The sequence below is a fragment of the Geotrypetes seraphini genome, chromosome 15, assembly GCF_902459505.1.
Source record: "Geotrypetes seraphini chromosome 15, aGeoSer1.1, whole genome shotgun sequence".
Classification (NCBI taxonomy): domain Eukaryota; kingdom Metazoa; phylum Chordata; class Amphibia; order Gymnophiona; family Dermophiidae; genus Geotrypetes; species Geotrypetes seraphini.
In genome coordinates, this window is record NC_047098.1 from 39,924,679 (window position 1) to 39,942,548 (window position 17,870).

General features: G+C 41.8%; 1 protein-coding gene across 1 annotated transcript in view; it reads right to left on the bottom strand.

Annotated features, from left to right (window-relative positions):
* Window positions 1-10,150: 10,150 nt before the first annotated feature.
* Window positions 10,151-17,870, bottom strand: part of LOC117349271 (multidrug and toxin extrusion protein 1-like) — a 113,115-nt gene continuing 105,395 nt past the window's right edge. The window contains exons 16-17 of the mRNA XM_033922500.1: window positions 16,473-16,557; window positions 10,151-11,218 (exon numbers count right to left, since the gene is read on the bottom strand). Of these exons, the coding sequence (XP_033778391.1) occupies window positions 10,998-11,218; window positions 16,473-16,557 (306 nt within the window). The 3' untranslated portion in view covers window positions 10,151-10,997. The remainder of the gene's footprint in view (window positions 11,219-16,472; window positions 16,558-17,870) is intronic.

A 17,870-nucleotide genomic window follows, 5' to 3' on the forward strand; every position in this document is an offset into this window, starting at 1 on the left:
TCTTGTGCAAGCCAGGCTGATGTCACAGGGCAAAATTGCAGCCTGCCAATGCCTCATTTATTCATTGTCTTATAAACTAGTGATCCCGATTCAGTATTTAGAGCTCTGCCTCTCATACTACTTAAATAGAGGGCGGCAGCGGTGAAGCAGTGGCTATGACTCAGAATCAGGGAGGGCAAAGGTCGGGTTTGTAAGTTAGTTTTCACCAAGAAGTCACTGGGGCATCAAATCAAATCAGAGTGGGGGGAGGAAATGGAAGGCACCATTATAACCTTAATCCAAGGTGTTAGAAATCAAGAGGAATGACTAAGGCAAGAAAGTGTGACTCACCTTAAGTAACGCTGTATTTGCAACTTGTACAAAGGGTGTGTTTGAATTTCTTACCTGGTTGGTGTTTACTGCAGTTGCGTCATCATCTCTATGCTGCCTCACAGTGCAGGATTTTCCATCGGGTCGCGCAAGTATTGTTGAACTCTTGACGTACCATTAACAGACAGCTTTCGGGGACCCTCCTGTTCCAAAAGAAGTGGATTACATAGTAACATAGTAAATGACAGCAGGTAAAGACCTGAATGGTCCATCCAATCTGCCCATTAGTTACACATATTATAAATTCGTGGTTAAATTAAATGGTCTTTTTTCTTTGACATTTCTGGGCCATAGACCATAAAGTCCACCCGGTACTGTCCTTTGGTTCCAACTACTGGAGTTGCCGTCGAAGCTTACTCCACCCTATCCAACCATCTTGTTGTTTGTGGATACATACCATAAAGTCTTCCCATCAGCATCCTTATGTTCCAAGTTACTGGAGTTCCCAATGTACACCATAAATGGGACACAGCCGTATAAGTCTGTCCAGTACCGGCCTTAGTTCTTCAATTTATACAATATATTTTCTAATAAGAGAACCTCTGTTTATCCCACTCTTTTTTGAATTCTGTCACTGTTTTTCTTTCTACCATCTCCCTTGAGAGGGCATTCTAAGCCTAAAAACCACCGATTAGAGCATGGTTTTCTGATGTAACAACTAGAGGTCTGCATGGGAATCCCCCCAACCCACAGGACTCCCACAGGGACCCCCCTCTAGTCAACGGGACTCCCACGGGGATGGAAGACTTTGGAAGCAGGGTTCGTCCATATAATATAATGTACACGTCAGCCTTAGTAAAAGAGGGGGTTTATAAGTTAATTACCTGAACAGAAAACAAAAAATGGATTCCACCAAAGATATTCCACAAGGAAAACAGCAGCGCAAACACAAAAGAAACTGTGGAATTGATGATCCTGTCAGAAGTAATTGCTGCTTTTTACGGGGACAGGCGGGGATGGAGGTAATTCCTTGTGGGGATGGGTGGGGACAGAGAGGATCCTGATGGGGACGGGTGGGGATGGAGAGGATCCTGGCAGGGACGGGTGGGATTTCTGTCCCCGTGCAACTCTCTAGGAACAACCTGAATGGCGGATGATGTCTGTGATAGCTAGGCAAGAGAAGCCACTTATCAGAAGAAAGCCTCCAAATTACAGCAATGTTTTTAAGTAAAATGGTGTGATAGCTGTGTTAATCCGCTTTTAAAGGTAAGATATAACAATAAAACAAAGCATAGAGGAAACAAGGTGATACCTTTTTCTATGGGATTGGCTTTCAAGAGTATCCCTTATTCTTCACATCAGACATAAGCAAATGTTGACAAATGTCACTATGTATCAGAGAATGTTCCTATTGTGCGTGTACACCAGTGGTCTCAAACTCAAAGCCTTTGCAGGGCCACCTTTTGGATTTGTAGGTACAGTGATACCTTGGAATCCGTTCCAGAACCCCGTTCGAGTTCCAAAGCGTTCGAGTTCCAAGACAATTTTTCCCATTGAAAAGAATAGAAAATGGATTAATCCGTTCCTGGGTCCCACAAACTCAAATTTTAACAGGAAATACACTGGATTTTAAGGTAAAATATTAACAAATATTCCAAAGCAGCGTTCGGATTCTGGGGCAAAATTTACTTGAATTTTTAGTTCAGATTCCAAATTGTTTGAGTACTGGGGCATTCATATTCCAAGGTATCCCTGTACTTGGAGGGCCTCAGAAAAAAAAAGTTAATATCTTATTAAAGAAATGACAATTTTGCATGAGGTAAAACTCTTTATAGTTTATAAATCTTTCCTTTTGGCTAAGTCTTAATAATAATATTGTAATTTATAGCTAAAGAGACAAATGATCAAGAAACTGTTTTATTTTACTTTTGTGATTATGAAAAACATACAGAGGGCCTCAAAATAGTACCTGGCGGGCCGCAAGTTTGAGACCACTGATATAGTACTATCATATTCAATTAAATTTAACAACCTAGATTCTCAGCGGCATCACTGTACGTTCAAAACTTTTCATTTCCTGAAGCTTTATGTGTCAAATCAACACTGGATCTTTACTTCCTTATTAGGTGTGAAGTTTATTTCAATGTGATCTATTTTAATAATTTATATAGCTTTAACGCAAATACTTAGCTTTAGGGGCACTATGAGCGACTCCAGAGGCAGTCAGCTGTTGTTGGATGCTGCCACTAGGGGGAGCTCTGGTGTTGTCAAGGAGGATTGGGTGCTGCTAGGGAAAGTCTGGTGCTTCAGGGGGCAGTTATTTGGGGGTCTGGTACTTTGGGGGTGCAGTTGGAGAAAGCTGGGTGACGCTAGGGGCAGTTACTGTGACACTATTCTATAAAGATGTGCGTGAAAATTCTTATGCACAGCTCTGAAAAGGGGGAGGGCTTGGGCAGATCACGGGCAGCACAAAAATTTGCACGCAGTGTTATAGAACATGGCAACTCTACACCTAGTTTAGGTGTGAGGATTTACACCAGGTTTCAGTTTGCGTAAATGCTTGCACCTAAAAGTTAGGCACAGATCCTGGCACTAAGTGCCGTTCTAGAAATGGCGCTCAACTTGGAGAATCGTTTATAGAACAGTGCTTAGTGCTCATTTTCTCAAGTGCCAATTTTGCAGCACCACATCTAGAATTTGGTCCATAAGGGGTAAATTCTCAAGTTAGGCACTGAGATGATGTATGTTAAGCATTTAAGCCTGGATTCTCTAAACGGCGCCGATATCGCCGGCCACCTAAAAAGTTGCTGCCGCATCATATGCCAATCATGCAATGGCACCGTTTAGACTAGAGAATCGTGCCTCCAGGAAATAGAGGCGCCGGAAACATAGGCCAGGGTTTTCAAGGTCTACATTTTTGGCACCTATCTTTGCCATGAATCACACCTACCGTGTTTCCCCGAAAATAAGACTTACCCCCAAAATATAAGCCCTACCCACGAAAATAAGCCCTAGTCGCCAGCAGCAACAGCGCTTCCCCCGCCCACCCGCTGCACACACCCCACCCCTGCCAACCCTTCTCTCCCTCCCATCCGAACCATGAGACAGGAATACCTTATAACAGTATCACCAGCAATCTACACAGGCTTCTATCTCCTGGGTGTTTCTCTGCCGCATTACTGATGATGTCATCAGCAATGCGGCAGAGGAATGCCTGGGAGATAGAAGGCCACTAAGCAGCCTGTGTAGATTGCTGCGGACACTGTTATAAGGTATTCCTGTCTCGCGGTTCGGATGGAAGAGATGGGTCGGGGAGGGGGGGGTGCATGGCGGCGAAAGGTGGATAGAAAGATGCCATACGGGGGGATGGGAGGAAAGGAGAGATAGAAGCTGCAAGGGTTCTGCTGCACAGGGGGATGGAAGGGAGGGAGATACTGCACAAGGGGATGGATGAGAGGGGAGAAAAGATGCTGCACATGTGGGGGAGAGAAAGGAAATAGGAAGAATTGGGGTGGAGGAGAGGAAGGGAGAGATGATCATTACATGAAAAAAAATAAGACAACCCCGAAAATAAGATCTAGTGCCTTTTCTTATTGTCGGGGAAACACAGTACATAGGCGCTTTATGGTGCCTGACATGTCTGACATTAGCCATGCCAAAGTGGCATTAAGTGCCTCCGGAGGTGCTATTCTGGCACCTTTAAATCTGACAGCTTGCTGTTTCAAATGGTGTTTCCCAATTAGGCACAAGTAGGGCGCCTAAGTTTAGACAGCGTTTATAGAATTTCCTTTTTATTCTTGTATAATAACCGTTGCAAGCACAAGGCTGTATTTATGCCTTTAACTTTAGAATCAAGCGCTTATACTAGCTGGCATAAATGTTTGCATCTAACCGTGGGCACTTAAGCAGGTAAATGCTAGTATTCTATACAGTGGCTTAGTAAAGGGTGGGGAGCGGTCTGCCCCAGGCGCCATCTTGGTGGGGGCTCTGACACCCATCCTCCTCTCTGCCCCCACTCCTTCCCGACCCCCTTCCCCTGCCGCCCTTGTGCACCCTTTCCCGTCTTTCATACCTCTTGTAATTTTCCCAGCGCAAGCAGCATCAAGAACTTGCTGCCCGCATCAGTGTTGGCTCTCTCCGACGTCACACCCGGGTCTCGTGCCTAGGAAGTGATGTCGGAGGAAGAGCAGACAAGATGTGGGCAGCAAGTTCGTACCGGAAAAATGAAAGAGGGAAGGGGGGCCCACATGCGGCAGTGGGGTCGGGAAGGAGTAGGGAGTCGAAGAGGGTGGGGGAGGGGTGCCACCACCCCAGGTGCCACTCAACCTCGCTACACTACTGATTCTATAACCTGCGCGTGCAACTGTCCAACCCACCCCTGACCTGCCTATACCCCTTTAAGGTCCATGATCCCCTCTGGAATTTGAGCACGCAACTTAAAGAATACCAAATGTAGTTATGTGCATTACTAATTAGTGTTAATTACAGTCAGTTATAGCCCTTTAGTACTCATTAACATCAATTGTCAGCTCATTATTAAATTAAGTACTTGGTTAGAAAGAAGCTAAAAAGGATCAGTTGCAAAGGTTAGGACTGTAAACCAGGCGTGGATGTTATTTAAAAATACCATCATGGATGCCCAGACCAGATGAATTCCATCAGCAAAGGTGGAAAGAAGAGGAAACGAGAGCTGGCATGGTTAAAAGGTGAAGTGAAAGAGGCTATTAGAGCCAAAAAAAAAACCATCCTTTAAAGAATGGAAAAAGGATTTGAATGAAGAAAATAAGAAGAGACACAAGCACTGGCAAGTTAGATGCAAAGCATTGATAAAGACAGCCAAGAAAGAATATGAAGAGAAACTTGCAAAAGAGGCAAAAACTCATACCAATTTTTTTAGGTACATCAGAAGCAGAAAATCTGTGAGGGAATCTGTGGGACCGTTGGATGATCGAGGAGTGAAAGGGGTGCTCAGGGAGGATAAGGCCATAGCGGAAAGACTGAATGAATTCTTTGCTTTGGTCTTTATGGATGAAGATATAAGAGATCTACCTGAACCAGAAATGGTTTTCAAGGGTGATGATGCAGAGGAACTGAAAGAAATCTCGGTGAATCTGGAAGATGTACTGAGCCAAATCAACAAGTAAAAAGTGATAAATCGCCAGGACCGGATGGTATACATCCAAGGGCACTGAAAGAATTCAAACCTGAAATTGCTGCCCTGCTGTTAGTGATCTGTAACCTGTCGCTAAAATCATCTGTAGTACTTGAAGATTGGAGGGTGGCCAATGTTACGCTGATTTTTAAAAAGGGCTCCGGGGGAGATCTGGGAAATTACAGACTGGTAAGCCTCATTTTGGTGTGGGGCAAAATGGTAGAAACGATTACATAAAATAAAATTGTGGAACATGTAGACAAACATGATTTAATGAGACAAAGTCAGCATGGGTTCAGCTGCCTCACAAATTTGTTGACTTATTTGAAGGTGTGAATAAACATGTGGCTAAAGGTAAGCTGGTTGATATAATGTATCTAGATTTTCATAAAGCTTTTGATAAAGTTCTTCACGAGAGGCTCCTGAGAAAATTGAAGTGTCATGGGATAGGAGGAAAAGTTCAGTGGTGGATTAGGAATTGGTTATTGGATAGAAAACAGAGGGTAGAGTTAAATGGTCATTTTTTCTCAATGGAGGAGAGTAAACAATGGAGTGCCATAAGGGTCTGTATTGGGATCGGTGCTATTTAACTTATTTATAAATGATCTGGAAATTGGAATGACGAGTAAGGTGATTAAATTTGCAGATGACACTAAACTGTTCAAAGTTGTTGAAACGCATGAGGATTGTGAAAAATTGCAGGCGGACCTTAGGAAATTGGAAAACTGGGCGTCCAAATGGAAGATGAAATTTAATGTGGACAAATGCAAAGTGATGCACATTGGGAAGAATAACCTGAATCACAGCTACAGGATGCTAGGGTCCACCTTGCGGTTAGCGCCAAAGAAAAGGATCTGGGCATCATTGTAGACAATATGATGAAACCTTCTGCCCAATGTGTGGCGGTGACCAAAAAAGCAAACAGGATACTGAGAATTCTTAAAAAAGGGATAGTTAACAAGACTAAGAATGTCATAATGCCCCTTTATCGCTCCATGGTGTGACCTCATATGGAGTATTGCGTTCAATTCTGGTCTCCTTATCTCAAGAAAGGTATAGTGGCACTAGAAAAGGTTCAAAGAAGAGCGATCAAGATGTTAAAGGGGATGGAATTCCTCTCGTATGAAGAAAAACTAAAATGGTTAGGGCTATTCAGCTTGAAAAAGAGATGGCTGAGGGGGAGATATGATTGAAGTCTACAAAATCCTGAGTGGAGTAGAACGGGTACAATTGGATCGATTTTTCACTCTGTCAAAAATTACAAAGACTAGGGGACACGAGATAAAGTTACAGGGAAATACTTTTAAAACCAATAGGAGGAAATCTTTTTTCACTCAGAGAATAGTTAAGCTCTGGAACACATTGCCAGAGGATGTGGTAAGAGCAGATAACATAGCTGGTTTTAAGAAAGGTTTGGACAAGTTCCTGGAGGAAAAGTCCATAGTCTGTTATTGAGAAAGACATGGGGGAAGCCACTGCTTACCTTGTATTGGTAACATGGAATATTGTTATACCTGGGGTTTTGGCCAGGTACTAGTGACCTGGATTGGCCACCTTGAGAATGGGCTACTGGGCTTGATGGACCATGGGTCTGACCCAGTAAGGCTATTCTTATGTTCCCTCCATATTCGCGGTATTTTGCTTGCTGGCTCCTCCCCCCAAATTGCATCAGCTTGCATAGAGAAATCGCTGATTCCAAGCGTTTACAGAGAAAATCGCCGATTCCCAGCACTTTGTTCACCTTGTTTTGCCTCTCCTTCAGGAACAGGCCAGGTCTCCCACCATGTTATTCACGGTTTCACCATATTCACGATGTTTTTTTTAATAGAAAACAGCAAATAACATATAAAAAAGTTATTCGCGGTTTTTCAGTATTTGCGGTTCTGCTAACCCCCAATATCAGCGAATACGGAGGGAGAAGTGTACAAGCACAACTGACCACATTCTATACCTTGCATCCACAACATTCTAGAACAAGGGAGACAGCTGTGTGAAGATGAATGTCCTACCCCACTTTGTTTGTTTCAGGTGCAGTGATGTAATAAGGGGGGGCTGGGGAGGTGAACCACCCCAGGCATCGTCTTGGTGGGGGCACCGGCATCTCTCCTCCTCTCCACCCCCTGCTCCTTCCCTGCCCCTCCCCCACCACACACATGCTTTCCCTCCTCCCTCCTCCAGCACAAGCAGCACCTCCAACCTGCTGCTCATGGCCTTGTCCCGCCCCTTGTCAAAGGACCAGGAAGTGACATCAGGAGATCCAAAGCCGGCACGGGCAGCCGGTGGGCGGTTTCTTGCGCCGGTGAAATTAAAGAGGTATGGGGGGGGAAGGGAAGGGGTGAGCACACATGGCAGGGGGGTGGAGAAGTAGTGGGGGGGAGTGCAGAGAAGAGGGCATTGGGGTGCCACTGCCCCAGGCACCTCCCGCCCTTGCTACGCCACTGTTCAAGCACATCCTATTTCGGTTTCAAACTCTATACTGATGTCACTACAGAAGAAAATGCTCTAGTTACAGCGGAGGAACTCACACCTTTGCAGCATTTCTTAAGACAAGTTTAAAAAAAAGACAGAGCAGCTTGCTATACCATCTGGGGAATGACCGACGGTTCTACTCTACTGGCTCGTAAAGGAGAGGGAGCAGTAAAGAGGGGACAAGGAGGGGTTGAAACAATAAATTACAAAGAAGGAATTGTCACGTTCATATGTTCAATTTCTTATATTTAAAGTGGTGTATGAAAATACATTCCTTTGGTTCAACTCTTGACATTTTTGACTAAAAATAAAATGTAAAAAAAAATCATTCAAGCAGCAGAGCATTGTGAGGTACAGAAGGCTCTTGTGAAATCAGGAGACTTGGGCTATCTAAATGGCTGATGAAATTTAATGTGGACAAGTGCAAAGTGGTGCACGCAGAGAAAAATCATCCCTACCACGGGAACAACATGCTGGTGTCTGAATTAGGAGTCGCCACCCAAGAAAATGAACTTGGGGAGTTCTTGTTGGCAATGCATTCAGATTTTTTAGCTCAGTGTACCATGATCTGGATTGGCCACTGCCGGAGACAGACACTGGCTTCAACAGACGCTGGTTGCCTAATTCTGGAGAGTGGGGCATTTGACATTCAGACACAAAGGATAAACAGTATGTTGTAACATATGAACTTTTGATACGGAGAAGCAGGGTAAATTCTACCACTCTGAAATATCTGGACATTCAGTTTGAAAGAAAAGCAATGATAAGAATCTTTACAATTACCGAAAAGCTGAATAAGGTACAGTGACTCACAGTTAAAGGTTAGAGATGATCATGTTAAGGGGTCTCAAGTTTCAAGTTTATTTATTATTTGATTAATCGCCTATTCCAAATTCTAAGCGATGTACAAATTGGTAAAATAAATTGTCTAAAATATACATAAAATAGACCATATAATTAACAAGGGGATAAGTCACAAAACAAACTAATTAAGATAAGACAAGAATACAATAGGACAGGTGGGATAGAAATACAATCTTAGATAGGAAAGAATCAACAATTAAAGGTAAAACACAACAGGAATCGAAGGACAAATAAATAGGTAAAATAAAAGTAGACAAAAGAGCAATTAACGAAAGAGCAAATTAACATTTCAATTAAGTATTGAACGCATCTTTAAAAAGAAAGCTCTTAAGTTGGCTCTTAAATTTTTCCAAATTCTTCTCCTCTCTTAAGTATAGCGGGAGTGCATTCCAGGTCTGAGGCGCCGTAACAGTAAAAATAAATTGCCTTCGAGTATTGATAATTTTGAGAGTGGGGATGACCAACAAGAGTTGGTCATTTGCTCTCAAAAATTTGGGAGAATTATAAGGTATCAATGCTTTATAAATAAAAGCTGGAGTTTTATATAATAGAGATTTAAATGTAAGTAAAGATAATTTGTATAGAATACGATAGGACACCGGAAGCCAATGCGCATTTTGAAGTAAGGGAGTTACATGGTCGAACTTCTTTGCTCCCATAATTAATTTGATAGAGGCATTCTGGATTATCTCCTTACTAGGGTTACCATTTGGCTCCAGAAAAAGGAGGACGGATTGAGACATCTGGGTTTGACTTCTGGAGCCATATGGTAACCCTACTCCTTACTAAAGGTTATCTCCCGTTTTCTTTCCCTACATTTGCAGATCCTAGAGGATGATACATTTATTGGGATTTATTAACTGCCTTTTCTTGAAGAGATTCATCCAAAGTAGTTTACAATATCATTGAACAGTAATCAGGTACTCTGAAGTATTTTCCCTATCTGTCCCAGCAGGCTCACAGTCTGACTCTGATACCTGGGGCGAAGGAGGGTAAAGTGACTTGCCAAGAGTCACAGGGAACAGGCTGGGATTGAACTTACAACCTCAGAGTGCTGAGACAGTGGCTCTAATCACTAGGCCATGCCTCCCCTGTGAGTCACTGTTCCTTGTTCAGCTTTTCCATAATTGCAGAGTTTCTTTCCATTGCTTATCTTTAGATTGAATGCCCAGATATTTCTCCCAGGTGATTCAGAGCTTACTAGAATTTACTCTATTTTCATGAAACCATCTTGAAGTCGAGACCCCCACTCTCCAAGAAATGTATCCAAAACCATATTAGACCAAGTTTAAGGGTCATTTTAATATTGCATCCTTATCCTTTCTCCCTTCAATTTTTATCTCAACATTTACTTTCAGATTTGTTTTGTCATCCCCCAGATTTTTAACTAATTTTTTTTTTTTTTTAACATTGTAGAGATGTAAACCGCTTTGGTTTGTAAAAGCGGTATATCAAGACTTAATAAACTTGAAACTTCTCCTTTCCAGCACATTAAGACAGCTTCTTAATTGAATATATTTCCAGGATTCTTGGATATGTTTCTTCTTTGTTCAAGTCAGACAGAATTTATACCTGAGAGCCACTCTAACCCTCATGCAGGACACAGGACACGCAAACCTAGACAGTCCGTTCTGTTGCTGTAGTTGAAAGGACACTTCATCCTTCTAGGAGAACATCCAAACTTGTTCGGCCAGTCACACTTTGCTCAAACACCATATAGTTCAGGGCTACCTTGTCCTGGTATGGCTAATTAAGTTACTAGTAAACATCGGGCTGGCCCAAACTATGATGGAGTGGGCACCTCCCATCCTATCTTCTTTGTCCATACAATGATGCCTGAATGAATTACATCGGTCTTTTGCAGTGGTGCACAAATTCAGTCCTGAAGGGCAGCAAACCGGTCAGGTTTTCAAGATATTCTTAATGAACGTGCGTGAGAAGTATTACTTAAATCTTTCTCATGCATATTCCTTAGGAATATCCCGAACCCCTGGCCTGTTTGTGTCTCTTGAAGACTGAACTCGTTCAGCCCTGGTCTATGGCTAGTGATGCCTATGGTAAAAAAGGAGGCCCCGATTCCACATTCCCATTAATGAGAATCCACTTAAGGAATTACAGAGGTAAGGCAGACGACACAGGCTGACTCCTTCTGCGTTCCAGGCCATCACTGTTTGTTTGGTTTTTTTACAGCTGTTTTAGTGTTTCATCCATGACCAGTGGACAGCCTTATCAAAACTCCTATTAACAATACAGTAATTGCAGCTAACAGAGCAAGGCCTCGGCGCAGGATCAGCTGCTTCACTGATAGAACTTTAAAGGTGGTTGTAGTAATAGACTCAGGTGGGCTCTCAGTCTGCACTCCCTGATCCCTCAGGCTCTGGTCATTACTGTCAGTCAGTACAGTGCCTTCCTGATCCTCCGGATCTGCAATGCAAACAAGGAATTACTCTAGGTTGACTTGGATTACCATCATAAGCTGTGAGCTTATTAAATATAAGACAATAACAAAAATTTCAAAAAAAATATTTTTTTTTAGATCACTCTCTATTTTTCATAGAAAATGTTTTATTGAAGAATTTGAGAATTTAATTCGTATGTATTTCAAGACTAACAAATCATCTGCACGAACATGTTTGTTTATATTATGATCTGCGGATTACGAAAGGTGAAGCGAGAGTAAACTGGAATTTAATCCAACATTTCTGTTTCTGTTTTCTACATTGATAATTACTTTCCTGTATCTTTGAGTCAGCTAGACTAGGGATTTTAGGATTTGTTTAATAGAGAATCTTATGATACAGACTAACAATAACATGCAGATGTCTCCAAGGACAAAGCCTTCATAGCTTCTTAAATCCACCTTATGCTGTTGGCATTCAGTAATTGAATCTTGCATTTTCAAGACTGCCATATATTTATTTATTTATATATATAATTTTCAATACCGTTCTCCTAGGGAGCTCAGAACGGTTTACATGAATTTAGTCAGGTACTCAAGCATTTTCCTCTTTCTGTCCTGGTGGACTCACAATCTATCTACTGTACCTGGGGCAATGGGGGGGGGGGATTAAGTGACTTGCCCAAAGTTACAAGGAGCAGCATGGGTTTGAACCCACAACCTCAGGGTGCTGAGGCTGTAGCTTTAACCACTGTGTCACACTTGGGTATTCATGTCTCGAGGACAATTTCTCCAAATGGGTTAGTTTTGTGCATTAAATACAAGGGTATTGTCGTATATGTCAGGCAAAGATTCAAAAAGAAAACAAACTGTATGTTAGTTTAGCAGAAAAACCACATTCATACCAAACCAAACCAAATAAAAAAAAAAAAGACAGAAAAATGAATACAAAAAAATGGAGAAAACAGACCTCATACACGGGCAGCTGGGACTCCACTGTACCCTAAGCCACCCATATCATCACTGGTCTGAAAAAACTCCGTACATTTATATAATATCGGTCTTTCATTTCACTCAAACTTATTTATTCAAAATTCATTTTCTGTCATTATCATTGAATGGAAAAAGGAGGTTAATTCTGCATAAAACAAATTGCAATGACTACAGCCTGGAGCAAAAAAGTTTTGCACATAACATGACAGGAATGAACCCCACTCCTAAGGCAAGGGTATATGAGTATGATCTCAGTCTCTCAAATTTACTGCCAACGCTTGCTATCATACTTACATTCAGTGGCATAGCAAAGGGGGGTGAGAAGGGATGGTGGTCCGCCCCAGGCGATATCTTGCTAGGGGTGCTGGCATTACCCTATAGAATCACCACCTTATCGTTTGACCACTTTTTCTGTGTTTGAAAAAGTGGTCAAAACGGGAAGGTGGTGATTCTATAGGGGAATAACCTTGAAAAAGCAATAGCGAAACATGTCGGCTGTGACTTCCTGAAAAAAAGACCACTAAATTAACTACATATTTAAATGTTTGATTACTAATTTAAAGTTTAAAAAAAGTAAAAAGAACCTATGTCGAACTAACACATAAAGCTTGAGACAATGAAAGGTTTGAGCCTTAAGTGGTGTTGCTGAGGTTTGGGGTTAAGATTTGTGACTTAAGGTAATGTGTACTATAATGTGTGAAGATTGAATGCCTTAAGTTGAATGTTTTTTTTTGCCAAGAAGTGTTTGTGAATGTTTAAAATTATGGCATGCACACATGTTTGCCAAAATTCTGACTGCAAATACCAGATTAACTTGAATGAAATGGTGTGGTGGTCAGTAATATGTAGAAATAAAACTAAAACATAAAGAAAAAAATAGTACCTCTTTATATTGGACTAACAATGTAGTTTATAATTAGCTTTTGAGGATAACCCCGTCTTTCTCAGATCAGAAATAAGCAAATGTTGGCACAATAAGTATATATAAGGGAAACATGAAAGCATTTCAGAGATAGTTGGAGACAGAGGTGACAAAGCAGTTTGAATTTCTTTGTAGCGGGAAAGAAAGCCAAAGTTTTTGATAAGCAGGAGACAGAGAGGTGACAAAGCAGTTTAAGTTTCTTTGTAGGGGAAAGAAAGCCAAGGTTCTTATATCCAGTGGACATCAAAATATTTTATCACTTTGATTTCAAAAGTTTTACGTTCTTGGATTGTCTTAAAATTTCCATTTAGTATTCTCACCATAAAATCATTACATTACATTACATTAGTGATTTCTATTCCGCTTGTGCCTTGCGGTTCTAAGCGGATTACAAGTTAGAAGACTGGACATTTCCAGTAGCATTGCAGTACATGTAATCAAGAATGCGTTAAGTTACAATTGTTATTCTGGACTTTTCCAGGATAAATTGGTAGCAGATAGTAGATAGTGATAGGTTGTTTAGACGAATAGAGATAATATTGTCCGGATTCTGTTGTTTAGACGAATAGAGATAATACTGTCCGGATTCGAGGTGTTGCTGGTGGTGGTGTTAGGGTAGTCATGAGAGCATTTTCTAATACTTTTGTGAGGTTATGATGATGGGAAGTGTTTTTTGAAGAGATGAGTTTTGATTTCTTTTCGGAATACTTTAATGTCTATTGATTTGGTCAGTAGATTGGTGATGGTGGTATCGATCTTTGCTGCCTGTGTCGCTAAAAGGCTGTCATATAGTTTCTTTCGTCGTGTTCCTTTGAGAGGGGGGTGAGTGAATAGGCTCTGAGTTCTCCTTAATCTGTGTGAGAGGTTACGGTGTAGTCTGTTGTTTAGGTAGCTGGGTGCTGTTCCATGTATTACTTTGTATAGTAGACAGTAGAATTTGAACTGGGATCTTGCTTTTATTGGTAGCCAGTGTGAGTCTAGGTATGCTTTGGTGATGTGGTCATATTTGCCTAGTGAGTAGATGATTCTGAGGGCTGTGTTCTGAACTGTCTGTAATTGTTTTATCATGTAGTTTGGGCATGATAGGTATAGGCTGTTACAGTAATCTACAATACTCAGTACTAGGGATTGTACTAATATCTTGTATTGATCTTTGTTGAAGAATTTTCTTATTTTTCTTAGGTTACGTATTGTGAAGAATGCTCTTTGGATGATTTTGTGGATTTGAGACTGCATTGTGCAGTTTCTGTCTAGTAGAATTCCCAGGATCTTGAGTGTGCTTTGCATTGGGTACTTGATTGTATTTACTTCTAGTTCTGTGAGAGATGGTTTTTTTTCCCTTTCCAGTAGTAGGAATTTAGTTTATTCCGAGTTCAGTTTTAGTTTATGACTTGACATCCATTTTTCTACCGTTTCCATTATCATTTTCAGGTGGTTTGTGGATAAGGGGTCTTGAATATTAAAGGGGAGGAGGATAGTTATATCATCTGCGTAGCTGAATGATACTGTGTTTAGGGCGTCTAGGCACCTAGATTCCATTATAGAAAAGGCTCTTACCCATGACCTCAGAGCACCAAATTCAAGACTCCCAGTTACAGAATTGCACCCTTAAGAGAGTAAACTCTTTGAGAAATGGATAAAACTCGCAAAACAATCTTTTCGGTCATAGATCCTACACTGTGGAACTCCCTCCCTACGAATATTAGACAAGAAACTTGTGCTTCCAAATTTAAATTAGGCCTTAAAACATTTCTTTTTAAAGATGCCTCTGAAGTATAGATCCAGATTCTGATTTCAGTTTAATTATACTCCCTCTTGTTTTTTCCTTTCCCTGATCTTTTCAATTTTTTTTTTTTAAATAATATAATCCTCGCTGTCTTCCTTTTGTATCCTGTGAGAGGAAGAGGGAGTGGAAAATATGAAAAAGGATCTGCAAAAGTTAGAGGAATGGTCTAATGCCTGGCAACTAAAATTCAATGCAAAGAAATGAAGAGTAATGCATTTGGGGATTAATAATAGGAAGGAACCGTATATGCTGGGAGGAGAGAAGCTGATATGCACGGACGGGGAGAGGGACCTTGGGGTGATAGTGTCCGAAGATCTAAAGGCGAAAAAACAGTGTGACAAGGCAGTGGCTGCTGCCAGAAGGATTCTGGGCTGTATAAAGAGAGGCGTAGTCAGTAGAAGGAAGAAGGTGTTGATGCCCCTGTACAGGTCATTGGTGAGGCCCCACTTGGAGTATTGTGTTCAGTTTTGGAGACCGTATCTGGCGAAAGACGTAAGAAGACTTGAGGCGGTCCAGAGGAGGGCGACGAAAATGATAGGAGGCTTGCGCCAGAAGACATATGAGGAGAGACTGGAAGCCCTGAATATGTATACCCTAGAGGAAAGGAGAGACAGGGGAGATATGATTCAGACGTTCAAATACTTAAAGGGTATTAACGTAGAACAAAATCTTTTCCAGAGAAAGGAAAATGGTAAAACCAGAGGACATAATTTGAGGTTGAGGGGTGGTAGATTCAGGGGCAATGTTAGGAAATTCTACTTTACGGAGAGGGTGGTGGATGCCTGGAATGCGCTCCCGAGAGAGGTGGTGGAGAGTAAAACTGTGACTGAGTTCAAAGAAGCGTGGGATGAACACAGAAGATTTAGAATCAGAAAATAATATTAAAGATTGAACTAGGCCAGTTACTGGGCAGACTTGTACGGTCTGCGTCTATGTATGGCCGTTTGGAGGAGGATGGGCAGGGGAGGGCTTTAATGGCTGGGAGGGTGTAGATGGGCTGGAGTAAGTCTTAACAGAGATTTCGGCAGTTGGAACCCAAGCACAGTACCGGGTAAAGCTTTGGATTCTCGCCCAGAAATAGCTAAGAAGAAGAAAAAAAAAAAAAAAATTTAAATTGAATCAGGTTGGGCAGACTGGATGGACCATTCGGGTCTTTATCTGCCGTCATCTACTATGTTACTATGTATGTTACTATGTAGTTTCCCTCATTATTTTAAATTGTCTGTGTTAGCCCCCCTTTAATAAATATATTTTTAGCTATATTTTGTGAAAACCACTTAGGCTGCTCTTTCTTGTGGTAAAATTGGAAAGATGGCGTAGAAGTAGAAAATATTATTTCATATCACTGAACTAATTCTTTGACAGCAGCAGATGTAGAGAGCACATTCTAAGTTTTGGATTCCATTTTCCCCAATGCAGTAACAACGTGTGTGAAAAAATAATAAAAAGAATTTGAACTAATACCTGAACAGATCTAAGCTGGAGGTTACACAAACATACCTGAGAGTTTAGATGATTTTTATATAGTGAAGGAGCTTAAAGAATGTGATGAATGAAAACAAGCAATGGTGACACCTACTTGAAGAAACTGAACTTTTAGAAATGGCAGGATGGCTGTTCAAACCATTTGTCATCTTCATTTTCTTCTTAGCACGAGCCTGAGCCTAAACACAGAAAAGAGATCAGCCTTGAGTCTGGGAATGAACATGTGAGAGGGGCAGGTAGCCAGGAAGGAACTGTTTCCACCTTTCTACCCTTCAGAAATTGGGACCCTTTTACTAACCATATTAAGGGGTCATCATACAGAAAGTGGCTTGTGCTAAACCATAAGAATGCATGCAAGTGGGCAGGGCATGGGTAGAGAAAGGACATACCCAAGAATCAAAGTTAACGTACAGGAAATACCACATAATCGCTGCCATATTTGACGTTAATATGGAAGCATTATCTGGATACCGTACAATCTCAGTTATCCAGCACCCATGAGGCTTGGTGGATGCCGGATAACTGTTTTTCTGGTTGCCTGAGAGTTACTGTATAATACAGTACTGTACAAGGAGTGTCTGCCAGATCTAAGTTCCCTCCCTCCCTGAAACACCAGCTAGGCAGTGGTCCTGAGCTGCAAACCCCTCCCTCCCTCCTGAAGCAGCAGAAGCAGGCCGCGGACCTGAGCTGCAAACTCCCTCCCTCTCTTACCTGAAGTGCCAGCTGGTCAGCATGAGGCAGCACTCAAAACAGGCTGCTTACAGCCAGCCCCGGCAGGGCCTTTCCTCTGATGTGTCACGCAGGATGCGTCAGAGGAAAGGCCCTGTTTGGGCTGGCTGCAAGCAGAGTGATTTGACCACTGGCTTCTGCTGATAGGCTGCCACTTCGGGTAAGGGAGTGAGTGAGGGGGTTCACAGCTCAGGACTCCCACCGCATCTACTGCTTTGGTGATTGAAGGAGAGAGGGAGGTTCACGGCTCAGGACTGCTGCCGCTGGTGCTTCAGGGAATGTTGTTTTTTTTTTTCACTGGCAAACATTTTTCCCTGTCTGTCCTGGTGGGCTCACATTCTATCTAATGTACCTGGGGCAAATGGCCCATCTAGTCTGCCCATCTGCAGTAACCATTATCTCTTCCTCTCTCCCATGCCTTCTTGAACTCAGATACAATCTTTGGCTCCACTACTTCCTCCAGGAGAATGTTCCATGTATCTACCAGCTTTTCAGTTAAAAAAAAAAAAGCATTTCCTTAGATTAATCCTAAGCCTATCACTTCTTAACTTCATCCTATGCCCTCTCATTCCAGAGCTTCCTTTCAAATGAAAGAGACTCGATTCATGCGCATTTACATCACATAGATATTTAACCGTCTCTATCATATCCCCTCTCTCCTGCCTTTCCTCTACAGTATACAGACTGAGATCTTTAAGTCTGTCCCCATATGCCTTATGACAAAGACCACACGCTATTTTAGTAGCCTTCCTCTGAACCGACT